The 14,134-nt window shown below is 47.1% G+C and overlaps 1 protein-coding gene across 1 annotated transcript in view; it reads right to left on the bottom strand.

Annotated features, from left to right (window-relative positions):
* Positions 1-2,681: 2,681 nt before the first annotated feature.
* The window catches only part of Spag1 (sperm associated antigen 1), a 67,127-nt gene continuing 55,674 nt past the window's right edge, over positions 2,682-14,134 (bottom strand). The window contains 4 exon segments of the mRNA XM_028884485.2: positions 2,682-3,462; positions 3,549-3,917; positions 5,545-5,648; positions 5,651-5,696. Coding sequence (XP_028740318.1) covers positions 3,331-3,462; positions 3,549-3,917; positions 5,545-5,648; positions 5,651-5,696 — 651 coding nt within the window. The 3' untranslated portion in view covers positions 2,682-3,330.

Raw genomic sequence — 14,134 nt, 5'->3', positions numbered from 1 at the left:
TCTCTGTCTCTCTGTCTCTGTCTTTCCCTCTCCCTCTCTCCCTCCCTCTCTCATCTTCTCTCTCCCCACTTCTGTCTATCTATGTATCTCTCCTTTGCTTTTGTTTTTTTCTCTCATTTTTTAGAACATTGAGGTACAGTTCACATACCATGAAATCCACCTTTTAAAGTGTTTGATTCAGTAGTTTTACTCTATTGAAAGGTTTGTACAACCATTATCACTAATTCCGGAACATTTTCACCCCCCATCATTGGTTCCCCTTGCCTTCTCTTAGTTCCTGCCCACCACAGACTTGCCTTCAGTTTCCAGATTTGGGCATGTGGACATTTCTTATGTGCAGACTCATGAAATTTGCCTCCTATAGCTTTGATTCCAAGCCTCGCCCAGCAGCACTGCTCCATCGCTCCTCTTACGGCTGGGTGACATCCTCTGGTGTGGCTGTAACATCTCACACAGTTGGCAGTGGGTGGTGGACATTTCAGTTACTATAGTTCCTGTGAATTTCTGTGAGCTTTTATATGAAGATATATTTTGTTTTCTTGGGTTTGGGAATTACTGGGATAAAAGTAGTTGTTTCAAGTTTCTGGGAAACTGGCAGTCACCATCTGTCCTCAGCAGACTGTGAGAGTCCAGCTCCTCCACACTTGCCAGTACTTTTGATTGTCTTTTTTGCTGTGGCATTCTAGTAAACTCTTGTGCAGCACAGGCTGAACCTTTCGGGGTTCACCTTATTTGGGGCTGAAACTTTGCCAACCAAATAAGCTCCCAACACATCTCTCAGTTGTAGGAAACAATCATTCCTAGTACACAGACAAAACTACTGACCTAAAAGAGACAAAATGGCATGGAGTAAAGTTTTAAAACTTGATTTTTAGCCAGGCAGCAGTGGCGTACACCTTTAATCCCAGCACTCGGGAGGCAGAGCCAGGCGGATCTCTGTGAGTTCAAGGCCAGTCTGGTCTACAGAGCGAGTTCCAGGACAGGCTCCAAAACTGCACAGAGAAACCCTGTCTCAAAAAACAAAAACAAACAAACAAAACTTGACTTTAGGCACTATTAAAACCCCAAGGAGAGATAGTCAAGCTGCTTTTCCAGGGTCTTGTCCGGCTCCTTTCCTGCCACAGTGCGCAGATGTGGTGGCAGAGGTGGGCTGTTTGTGTTGTGTGTGACACAGGATTCTGCACCAAAGCACTTTTGTCCTCTCTGCTCGCTCTTATGGACTGGAGTCTTTCAGAACTTAGCTTAGATTTTATACCATTGTCCTTTTTAGTCCCTGGGTCCCTTGAACACTCCATTGACACTTCTGTTTTTCTACTAGAGAGCCTTATATTTGATATCATTGTTTTTGGTTGGTTGGTTTTTGTTTTTTGTTTTTTTTTTTGTTGTTGTTGTTTTTTTTCCCAAATTAATCGTCAGCTTATTTAGGGTTATCACCATGGGTGCTTTATTCTGAGGGTCACAAATAGTTTAGGTCCTTCTATATTAATTAGTTACTACACATGTAGCTTCTGAGCCATGGGCTGGCCATGTGTTCTAGCTGTCTGGGGGCTACAGGAGCTGCCTCCAGGTCCTTCTCAACCCTTCGGATGCTCTGGTTCCCACATGACTATGCAGGCACTCCAAGTATGGGTTAGAGTTTCTCCCCTCAGAGACGTCTCTGCTCTGACCTTGGAAAGGAGCCTTCTAGATCGAACACTGGCACTCAGCATCCTGGTCCGGACCTGCTTATGGTGTGTTGGGAAGGTGTGCAGTGGCACCTGCCAGCTGTTACAGGACTGTGTCCCAGGAGGGGGCGCCAGAGTGCCAGCATCAGCCACTTGTCTGGTTGTGTTTCTCCTGAAGAGTATTCCTATATAATAGCATGTGCATAGCATTCAAGACAGTGATGTTCTTATCCTCTTCCAATAACATGGATAAAAGCAACTGTCATCCATCCCTGATGAGGACATATTCAGAGAAATACATCATAAGGTGATTAGTGTGTATGTTAACAGCAGGGTGTACTTGAACAAGCTGTTATCTATGACCTCAATAGATGATACAATCTTAAGAGACTGCCATCATGTATGTATATATAATGACCCATCATCTACTGTTATAGAAACTTAAGAAGGAGAAACATGTATTTAAGGACTAGAGAACCAATTACAGTAGGTTCTCAAGTAAAAACAGGAGAGAACTGTTTGAGGGGGGGGGAAAATCAGCAGAGTTTGAAGGGTACCATTTATCCGGGATGAATCTTAAATACTCTAATTGTAAAAAAAAAAATATGAAAATGTTAATCTTTCACTTTAACTTTCAAATGAACAAATAACTCCTGAAAAAGAATGCCTGTGGAATACAGAAGTAAATGACAATACACTAAGACCTGAACGCTGAGGCTGGCGAGATGGCTGTTTTTGCAGAAGACTCACAACCCAGGAGGCTCACGTCATCTCTGACTCTAGTCTGGAGGGTCCAGTGCTCTCCACTGGCCTCTGTAGCCTCCATGAGGTGCACATGCAGACACTCGGCACACACACTAAAGAAAGAAATTCATCTTTTCAAAGGAAAAAGGAGAACCCAATGACCTTTTCACTTTACCTTTACAGTAAAGGAATCAATATGTACTCAATAAAACAGAGAACAAAAACTTGGGCGGGGACATCTGAATGTTTGAGAAGTAAGGGACAGGATGGCAATTCCAATGCAAATGCAGGCTAAATTTATTTCATGCAGTTTTATTGCTTACAGGTCATATATATAGGGAAAGTCACATAGTAAAAAATGATTGGAATTTTGGCAATTTTTCTTTTTATTAGGCAATGTTTATTTTCAAATTAGAAAAAATAAGTTCCTTGTGGCTCTAAATTAATAAACTAATAATGATCTTATAGACATGTGTTGTATTTCATCTCAACTGACAATAAGCCACTACTCTAACATGGATATTGTGCATATCTGAGTGGGACAGAAAGTGGTAGAATCATCACTGTTAACATTTACTTTTAAAGAACTAAAGACATTCATTCCTATCAAATCTGAAGGAACTGCCCAGGCAAAGAAGTGTAATTTAAGTTTTTTACTGGTATATCATCAAAAGAAAATATGTACTATAAATCAGAATGTAATTTGCCAAGTTCTGAATATAGTTATTAAATATAAAGGTGTTGTCTAAAGAAGATAATATTTACAACAAATAAAAACCAGATTGTGGAATATATATATATATTCTGGATATAAAAATAAGTACAATGTCCAGCAGTCCAACAGGGTCCTTCTGGGTGTAGCTTTACCCGTGGGTCTCTGCGCCATGCTGGCTCGGAGCGCCGGGAAGTCAGCATCCCCACGTTAAAGCAAGTACTTCCTTCTTAGGGCTTCCACGTCCTCGGCAGTGAAGCGCTGGGCCCGGGCCTGCGACAGGCTCTCAAGCAGCTGCGCCGTCTGCTCCTTTTGGCCTTTGTTAATTAGTGTCAGGGTCATCTGGAAAAGGGGACAGTCCTGTGAGCACAGGCCACACCTTTACAGAGCCCGGAGCCCCGGGCTCGTCCCAGCGAGCTGCTGCTTACCTCAAACCTCTCTGCTCGGCTCAGATACAGGAGATGCTCATACACCAGCGAGGGGTCCTCAGCCACAAGGTGACTCTTGAGTGACTGAAGGAGGAGCAGCAACATGTCCCCTTCCAGTTTGTTACTTAGCAACACTGGCAGATCTCTGGGTGCAGTGAGGGCCAGAAGGTGTGCACAGGCCTCTGTGTCTTTCTCAGTGCAGATAGTGTTTAGGACCTGTCCGAACTCATAGGCGTTCCTAGGCTTGGAGACCTCAACTTTTCCAGAGCGTTCTACAGACTCTCCATCTCCAACTCCCTCGTTGGCGGGCAGGGAGGCGGCAGGGGCCTCTGCAGGCCTCTCATACTCCTCATCGCTGCTTTCGTTAACCTTTACAATAGAAAATGACACCAAGTCACGACACTGAATACCAGCCACACATATCACAAGTTTCTGTGAACTGAGACCACATACAACATTTCAGTAGTCAAGTTCTAAATGAAAATAATTTTTTCTTTATTTTCAGATTTTTTTTTTTTTTTTTTTTTTTTTTGAGACAGGGTTTCTCTGTAGCCCTGGCTGTCCTGGAACTCATTGTGTAGACCAGGCTGGCCTCAAACTCAGAGATCTACTTGCTTCTGTCTCCCGAGTGCTAGGATTAAAGGTGTGTGCCACTACCACAAGGCTAAAAAATAAAAATAAAAACATTATAAGATACATAATTTCTTTAAGAAGAAGTTAGGGTATAAAAATATTCTTAGAAGTTTAAAAACTCTGTTCTACACTTAAACTAAAGGCTTCTATCAGTTTTTATTTTTTATTTTATTTTTTTTTTTTTTTTTGGTTTTTTCGAGACAGGGTTTCTCTGTGTAGCTTTGCGCTTTCCTGGAGCTCACTTGTAGCCAGGCTGGCTCGAACTCACAAAGATCCGCCTGCCTCTGCCTCCAATCTGGATTAAAGGCGTGCGCCACCACGCCCGGCTCCCAGTTTTTATTTTTATGATTAATTTTACATTCATTTTCATTTCCTTATATTTAGTGAAGTTAGCCTACATTTTTCATTTCTCTTAAAAGTTTTTTCTTGGGGGCTGGAGAGATGGCTCAGAGGTTAAGAGCACTGACTGCTCTTCCAGAGGTTCTGAGTTCAATTCCCAGCAACCATATGGTGGTTCACAACCATCAATAATGAGATCTGGTGTCCTCTTCTGGCCTGCAGGCATACACACAGGCAGAACATTGTATACATAATAAATAAATAAATCTATAAAAAAAAAAAAAGTTTTTTCTTGTTTAAGCAAGAAAGGGGAAAAAGTCATAGATCCTCACTTGCTGCCTCTTATTAGAAATGTCAGACCATAAATAGATATTAGCATTCATGGATGTACAGGAGTTTATGTCCTGACATTCTTCATTAATGGCAAAGCAAATAATGTGGCTTTCTAGGAGTCACAGAGGTAGAGATGATGCCCGGGCTCTCTTGGAGAAGCCATACTATCGAAGAGTTAAAAGAGAGAGAGAGATGGGCCAGGAGTGATTGTGCACACCTTTGATCCCAGCACTCAGAGGCAGAGAGGCAGGCAGATCTGAGTTCAAGGCCAGCCTGGTCTACAGAACAACCAAAACAAAACAACAGCAGTACGTCAGCTTGGGAACGTCCCCACCAGGAGTGGTTTGCACGGCTGAGGAGGAGCATGTCTCCCCAGGAGAAGCCAATGGCCTCGGGCTCCCAGGGCACAAGCCGGCAGAGGTAACAGTTAAAACAAGAACTTCTCTGACATACAGACTCCCACTATCCATGGCCCACGCTGAGAAACATGGTGGCTAAATAAATAAATTAAAAAAGAAAAGAAACGTGGCTAATTGTATGTCAAAAGGCAAATTCTGTCTTCACAACTGGCTCAAATTTTCATTGACAATCAGAATAAAAAGGAAAAGATCCTGTAGAACTCACAGGAATATAACCTTGGGATCCATATCAGATCTCAGCAGAGTGCTTTCAGAGTCTGAAATACAAATACCTCTTGGACTTCGATTCTCTTCCTCTCCCTTCCTTTGCTGGGAGGCGCTGCACCATCCTTAGCGTCAAGGTGCCTGGTTGCCTCGTGCAGCTCCGTCTTTGCCTCACCATGTCTGGGTGTTGACGGGAGTCAGCTAGGCTTTCCCGGCAGTTCTGAAAAACGTGAAGACAGGATGGTTTGCGGAGGTCAAGGCTCTTGGGCTAGCCTGGACGACAGTGTGTACAACGGCTTCCATCAGTGACACCACACAGTGGGTGTGGATGAGTGTGCTGTGAGACAGCCAGGACACACCGTACTACAGCAAACCTCCACTGTGGTGGAGAGGACAGTTAGGCAGCCGGGCCCATTCTGTGTCATGATAACCTGTTCTAAGCACGGTAGGCACCCATCTGCTGAATGAATAAAAGAAATGAGTGAACTGTTTAGTATAACTTTTCCTGTTGCCGGAGGGTTTATTTTGGCTCACAGTTCAAGGCACAGTTGTCATGCCAGGGAAGGTGTGACGGGGGGGGGGGGGGCAGGGACAGCTGTCACGTGCATCCACACTCAGGAAGCACAGAGAGACAAGTGTGCTCAGCTTACTTTCTCATTCAGTCCAAATACACTGTCCATGTAATGCTTTAGGGCGGGTCTTCCCTCCTTACCCTAATCTAGATTTCGTTCACACACCCAGAGACGTTTCCCCTGGTGTCTTAGTCAGGGTTTCTATTGCTCGATAAAACACCATGACCAAAGAGCAAGTTGGGGAGGAAAGGGTTTATTAGGCTCACACTTCAGCATAGCTGTTCATCACTGAAGGAAGTCAGGACAGGAACTCAAAACAGGACAGGATCCGGAGGCAGGAGCTGATGCAGAGGCCATGGAGGGGAGCTGCTCACTGGCTTGCTTCCATGGCTTGCTCAGCTACTTTCTCATACAACCCAGGACTAGCAGCCCAGGGATGGCACCATCCACCATGGACTGGGCCCTCCCCCATTGATCACTAAATGAGAAAATGCCTTAGAGCTGGATCTCAAGGAGGCATTTCCTCAACTGAGGCTGCTTCCTCTCTGAAGACTCTAGCTTGTGTCAAGTTGACACACAAAACCAGCCAGCATACATGGTAATGCTAATCTAATCAAACTGATGATAAATATTAACCGTCAAAGTCCCTGCTAGTGAGGCCTGAGATCCCACTCGAGGTATGGTGCACAGCCCTAGCCCTAGCTACTCTGGAGGCCAGAGAATGGTTTGAGCCCAGAAGTCCAAAAGCCCCTGAGCAACAAAACATGATGAGCTTCCCAGTAAAAAATGCTTTCTCAAGGCTGCAGCAAGGAATGAGTGAGTGACTGGACCCATAACGGGCACCACAGGGTATAGCTTTTCTAATCGTCTTGTTCTATAAAACCCTGCAAAGTTGTTCCTGAAGAACCAAAGCACCCCCAATTCAAGCAAGCCCCTCACCCCAGCTTGAAACAGGCCTGGGTTTCAAAGTTCTCAGAGCTGCTAACATAGGTCCCAGGATAAAGTCAGGATTGTTGAAGAGCCTTCTGATAACAACTGATTAACCATAGAATGCAAATAAAACAAACAATGATTAACCATAGAATGCCCCAATGCCGGAGATGGCCAAAGTACAAAGTCAGGATGTTTGAAGGACTATCTGGAAACAACTGATTAACCACAGAATGCCCCAATGCTGGAGGTAATCTATAAAGTCTGACAAACAACTGGTTAAACTACAAAGTAAAATAACACAAATTCTGAAAAGCCCCTGAAACTTGAGCCAATCAGAATTGTACCCATACTTGCACCCCTAAATGATGTAACCCTGTGGTTTTTGCCTTTAAAACCAGAGCTTGCAGAGGGGCGGGCACCTCCTCCAGCCTCTATGGTGTTGGATGGCTTGACAAGGTCCCTGTCACAGCTTGAACTGCTTCAGTAAACCTTGCTTTTGCATTTCGGTGAGTTTGTGTCTCTGGTGGTCTCTTCGGGGGTCTTGCACCCAGGGCACAACAGTTCCCAGTTGGAAATTGGCCAGCATTGGATTTTAATCTCATTTTAGAGTCACAGCATAAGTTGGAGAGGTAGAAGAGAGACTCTACTTGCAGAGACAAAATGTGCCATTTCAGCAGCGTTCTAGAACTACAGCCTAGAGCCATGTTTAATTAAGCCCAGTTGTGAGGTGGAGAATCATGACTCTCTTAAGTACTTGAGATGCATCGTGGCAGCATGCACTGGAGGCTGAATGGCATCTCCTGAGTTAGCGGTTGCATGGTATTCCTGGGAGACCAGCTGTAACACTGGTCCCTTCTTCCTCCACAATGACTAGAGGAAGAGTGGCATGTCTCAGACTGAACCCTAAAGCTGGGGTGCAAACTCTAACACCTGTTCACGTTCCACTGTTGGAGTGCTCCGACAGAACCGGACAGAATGGACATGACGTTTACATTACATCATTCACCCGCTCAAGAGTCTGCCGGAAGACCGGTCTGTCTGGTTGCAGGAGTCGGGAGAAATCAGAAAGCACTTGACTAGGCAGACAGGCAGCAAGGTGAGGGGCAGCCCAGCAGGATGTGACAGCAGATGAGGCAGGATGTAGGGCCACCTAGTCCACAGGAGTCACTGAGTGGTCCCTGTTAGGAGATGGAGTGCAGTGACGGGAAGCCTTGGTACCCTGTGGTACCTGAGATCCTATCAGAGGAAACAACAGAAGAAACAAACTGCAATACCACTGAGCTGTCCCATTGCAACAAAGGGAGGCAAGGCCTGAGGTGACATTTGTCAGTGAAGCTGAGACCCCAGAGAAAGCAGCTGGGGGGAGGGGCCGCTGGAGAGCATGCTGCCTCCAAGAGCGGACTCTGGCAAGAATGGAGAGAAGTTGTTGACCGCCAGGGAAAGCAGGGGACATAGGTTCAGGTCCCCCAGAACATTCCTGGGTGGGGGAAGACGGCAACAGGAAGACACCTGTGGTCCAGTAGCCTGCTGTGCACAGCGGTGAATAAGAAACCCTGTTTCAAACATGGAGAAGCTGAAGACAATGGAGGTTGCCCTCTGACCTCCACATGTGTGCACTGACATGCACACACACACACACACACACACACACACACACACACACGGGGGGGGCGGAAGGAGAAGGAAAATGGAGATTTTTCTTGAGCTGCTGAAAGCTCACAACACGTTTCAGGAGGATACAATTGGCCTGGTGAGATGGTTCATGGGTGAAGGTGCTGGCTGTCAAGACTGACTCCCTCAGTTTGATCCCTGGGACCCACATGGTTGAGGGACAGAAGGAGAAGCCATAGGTGATCCTCCGACCTCCACTTGTACATGGTGGTATGCACACACACCCTAATAAACAAAAAACGTAATGAAACAATTTTTAAAAAGATACAGCACAGGGCTGGTGAGGTGGCTGGGGGTAAAAGCGCGTGTGCCACACAAACCTGATGACCTGACTGGGTGCCTGGAACCACATAAAGGTGGGAGGAGACGGCTGAGTCCACCAAGCCGCCTCTGACCATATCTGTGTCGTGGCACACACCAACATACATGTGCATTTCAAAGATTCAGTAGAACCACATGTTATAGTAGTGCTCACTATTAAACTGTTAACGTACTACATACAGGCGCGGCTCATTGTGGTGTCTGGGCCTCGCACACTGCTAGAAACTTAAGTCGGGAACCGTGTCTTAAGGCTAACCAACAGCAGCCAGCATATAATCAGCCCTCAGGAAGATAAATAAGCCGAACATGCGGATAGCTCTTCTTGAAGAACTGGCACATACCCACATCTAAAGACAGTTTAGAAGAGCAAGCTCTGGGCAGCTCTCAGCATGGAGGTTCAGGCTGAGACCTGACTCCTGAGGTGGGCCTCATGCTACACCATACACTCCTGAGCACCTGCTCCAAGCCGTGTTCTGACACATCTTACAAAGTCTCAGCCACTGAAGAGCCTGACATAAGTTTACTTAGCATGGACCTCAGCCTACTGAACAGATAAGCTGCCAGAACCTAGCCGGAAAAACAAGCTGTGAGGGCATAATCCAAAAAGAGAGCTGCTCCAGCTGGATATCATCTGTCTGCATCGTCATAGACATTGCTGAGATTCACTCCAAGGAAGTAAAAAATCCCAGTGCTTTTCACACAGAGCTTCTGACCTTCAATCATCAGGAGAGGCCAGCAAGAGCTACCTGCTCTAGGTGTGGCCCTACAGAGTGATGAGTCACTGGCTCAAAGCCATTGGCCCAAAGCTCAGTGCTGAGGCAGAGTTGAAGGCGTCTCTTGAATTTCGGGTGCCATCTAGGAAATCTTTAGGTGGGCTCACAGGTTAGTATGCTGCCAGCAAGGCAGTGGCAGGGGTGGGGTTGAACAGCCACAGTATGTGCTGCAGCCACCACCCCACCCCTCCCCACCCCACTCCCACCCCACCCCACCACCAAGAGCTGCTGGAAGTCCTGGCTGCTGGAAGCACAGGCCTGTTCTATGTAAACCGAGAGGGTGCAAGAGTTAGAGAGACCTGATGACCCAATGTTCACAGGGGAGGAGAGATCTACAGAGGTCTGATGACCAATGCTCACAGGGGAGGAGAGATCTACAGAGGTCTGATGACCCAATGTTCACAGGGGAGGAGAGATCTACAGAGGTCTGATGACCAATGTTCACAGGGAGGAGGGATCTACAGAGGTCTGATGACCAATGTTCACAGGGGAGGAGGGATCTACAGAGGTCTGATGACCTATTCTCACAGAAGAGGAGGGATCTACAGAGGTTTGATGACCCAATGCTCACAGAAGAGGAGGGATCTACAGAGGTCTGATGACCCAATGTTCACAGGGGAGGAGGGATCTACAGAGGTCTGATGACCCAATGTTCACAGAGGAGGAGGGATCTACAGAGGTCTGATGACCCAATGTTCACAGAGGAGGAGGGATCTACAGAGGTCTGATGACCCAATGTTCACAGAGGAGGAGGGATCTACAGAGGTCTGATGACCCAATGTTCACAGAGGAGGAGGGATCTACAGAGGTCTGATGACCCAATGTTCACAGAGGAGGAGGGATCTACAGAGGTCTGATGACCAATGTTCACGGGAGGAGGGATCTACAGAGGTCTGATGACCTATTCTCACAGAAGAGGAGGGATCTACAGAGGTCTGATGACCCAATGCTCACAGGGGAGGAGGGATCTACAGAGGTCTGATGATCTATTCTCACAGAAGAGGAGGGATCTACAGAGGTCTGATGACCCAATGCTCACAGGGGAGGAGGGATCTACAGAGGTCTGATGACCAATGCTCACAGGGGAGGAGAGATCTACAGAGGTCTGATGACCCAATGTTCACAGGGGAGGAGAGATCTACAGAGGTCTGATGACCAATGTTCACAGGGGAGGAGGGATCTACAGAGGTCTGATGACCAATGTTCACAGGGGAGGAGGGATCTACAGAGGTCTGATGACCTATTCTCACAGAAGAGGAGGGATCTACAGAGGTTTGATGACCAATGCTCACAGAAGAGGAGGGATCTACAGAGGTCTGATGACCCAATGTTCACAGGGGAGGAGGGATCTACAGAGGTCTGATGACCAATGTTCACAGAGGAGGAGGGATCTACAGAGGTCTGATGACCCAATGTTCACAGGGGAGGAGGGATCTACAGAGGTCTGATGACCCAATGTTCACAGAGGAGGAGGGATCTACAGAGGTCTGATGACCCAATGTTCACAGAGGAGGAGGGATCTACAGAGGTCTGATGACCCAATGTTCACAGAGGAGGAGGGATCTACAGAGGTCTGATGACCAATGTTCACGGGGAGGAGGGATCTACAGAGGTCTGATGACCTATTCTCACAGAAGAGGAGGGATCTACAGAGGTCTGATGACCCAATGCTCACAGGGAGGAGGGATCTACAGAGGTCTGATGACCTATTCTCACAGAAGAGGAGGGATCTACAGAGGTCTGATGACCCAATGCTCACAGGGGAGGAGGGATCTACAGAGGTCTGATGACCTATTCTCACAGAAGAGGAGGGATCTACAGAGGTCTGATGACCCAATGCTCACAGGGGAGGAGGGATCTACAGAGGTCTGATGACCCAATGTTCACAGAGGAGGAGGGATCTACAGAGGTCTGATGACCCAATGTTCACAGAGGAGGAGGGATCTACAGAGGTCTGATGACCAATGTTCACGGGGAGGAGGGATCTACAGAGGTCTGATGACCAATGTTCACAGAGGAGGAGAGATCTACAGAGGCCTGATGACCTATTCTCACAGAAGAGGAGAGATCTACAGAGGTCTGATGACCCAATGTTCACAGGGGAGGAGGGATCTACAGAGGTCTGATGACCTATTCTCACAAAAGAGGAGGGATCTACAGAGGTCTGATGACCCAATGCTCACAGGGGAGGAGGGATCTACAGAGGTCTGATGACCTATTCTCACAGAAGAGAAGGGATCTACAGAGGTCTGATGACCCAATGCTCACAGGGGAGGAGGGATCTACAGAGGTCTGATGACCCAATGCTCACAGGGGAGGAGGGATCTACAGAGGTCTGATGACCTATTCTCACAGAAGAGGAGGGATCTACAGAGGTCTGATGACCCAATGCTCACAGGGAGGAGGGATCTACAGAGGTCTGATGACCTATTCTCACAGAAGAGGAGGGATCTACAGAGGTCTGATGACCAATGCTCACAGGGGAGGAGGGATCTACAGAGGTCTGATGACCTATTCTCACAGAAGAGGAGGGATCTACAGAGGTCTGATGACCCAATGCTCACAGGGGAGGAGGGATCTACAGAGGTCTGATGACCTATTCTCACAGAAGAGGAGGGATCTACAGAGGTCTGATGACCTATTCTCACAGAAGAGGAGGGATCTACAGAGGTCTGATGACCAATGCTCACAGGGGAGGAGGGATCTACAGAGGTCTGATGACCAATGCTCACAGGGGAGGAGGGATCTACAGAGGCCTGATGATCTGGTGCTCACTGATAGCTATTGTTTGGTAGCCAATGCAATAAAACCTCCACATTTCCCATTCAGTGACAAGCTTGGAGTTAAAAGTGCACTTCATACTCAATTAGGTCAAAACAACCCCCTGCTCCGAACCTGGCTAGTCTCCATTATCACCTCAGAGGCCTAGGAGGCACCCCCCCCCCCAGACACTTTCCTCCCAATTTTGCCTTCAAATAACCTTGAATTATTTTCACCTGCTGTTATGGTCTGACTCCTCCCTCCCCCAGTTCATAGTTGGAGTTCTAACTCATGGTACATTAGAATGTAGCCATATTTGGAGAGAGGGTTCTGAAAGAGGTAATGAGATGTGTTAGGTGATTCCTATTCCAAGGTGATGACTATCCTATCAAGGAGAAATTTCAACATTCATGGGGAGAAGAAGAAGGAAGGAAGAGGAGAGGTGGAAAAGAAAAGAAGAATGAGGAGAAGAAGGAGGAGGAGCAGGAGGAGGAGGAGGAGGAGAGGGGCTAGGGGACATTTAAGAGTCCAGTGGAAGCTGGGTGGTGGTGGTGCACGCCTTTAATCCCAGCACTCAGAAGGCAGAGGCAGGTGAATCTCTTCAGTTCAAGGCCAGCCTGGTCTACAGAGCGAGTTCCAGGACAGCCAGGGCTATAGAGAGAAACCCTGTCTTGAAAAATAAAAAACAAAAACAAAACAAAAAAAGAATCCAGTGGGAGCCATCAATGAACCAATTATCTTCCTAGTATTTGGGAGGCTGAGGCAGGAGGAACATCAGCTTGAGGCTAGCCTGAGTTATATAGTGAGTTTCGACTACCCTGAACTCGAGTGAACCCTGTCTGAATTATGTCCCCTTCCCCCAGAAAAAAAACATTTCAGGAACTGTATTCTGCACTGGCTGGATCCCTGGTAACGTTTCTCTCTCCATCCATTTCAGGAATGCGTTCTGCAGACAGGTGCCTGGTAATGTTATTCCCTACACACGAACAGTCAGAGACCCATAATTCTATGCCGAGCAGCCCCTGGGAGGTGGAGACAGGAAAACCAACTTCAGGTCCAGGCTCTGCCATCTAGGGAGTGTGAGACCAGCCTGGGCTACTTGACACCCTGTCTTTAAAAAACAGAGGGGAAAAAGAGTTTGCATAAGGAAAAGCATTTTATATTCAGCCTTCTTTCTTCACAATGTGTTGTGAGAAGAATGTCCTCTGTAGTCAGAGCCCAGGCCACTGGAAACTTCTAGATCTTGGCTACATCTCTCCCAGCTTCCACTGAGTGGCCCATGCTCCACCAGGATGCTCCTCTCCTCACTTCCGGCTGCAGCCTTTGCTGGGAACCAACGGCATCGCTAGTGGTTGAGTTTTTATTACTGTTTTAATACTACTTTTTCTTTGAACAAAGTTTCCTATATTTACACAACAACACAGCAGCAATAGCCATCTCCCTGAAAGTGAACATTCCCTGATGCCTTAGGAGGTAGAGCTGGAAAACTACAGCCAACACACTCCCTGTGGACTGAAGCTGAGCTGGACAGGAACTCAGAAACTACCTGGTCCACGTAAGAGATAAGGGTGAAAGCTGGCAGTCTATTCCGAGGCTTCTGAGCAGGTCAGTGTACACCAGGATTCAAT

The sequence above is a fragment of the Peromyscus leucopus genome, chromosome 20, assembly GCF_004664715.2.
Source record: "Peromyscus leucopus breed LL Stock chromosome 20, UCI_PerLeu_2.1, whole genome shotgun sequence".
NCBI classification, from domain to species: Eukaryota; Metazoa; Chordata; class Mammalia; order Rodentia; family Cricetidae; genus Peromyscus; species Peromyscus leucopus.
Note: the sequence above shows the minus strand (reverse complement) of the source record. Positions and strands in the feature narration are given on the sequence as shown.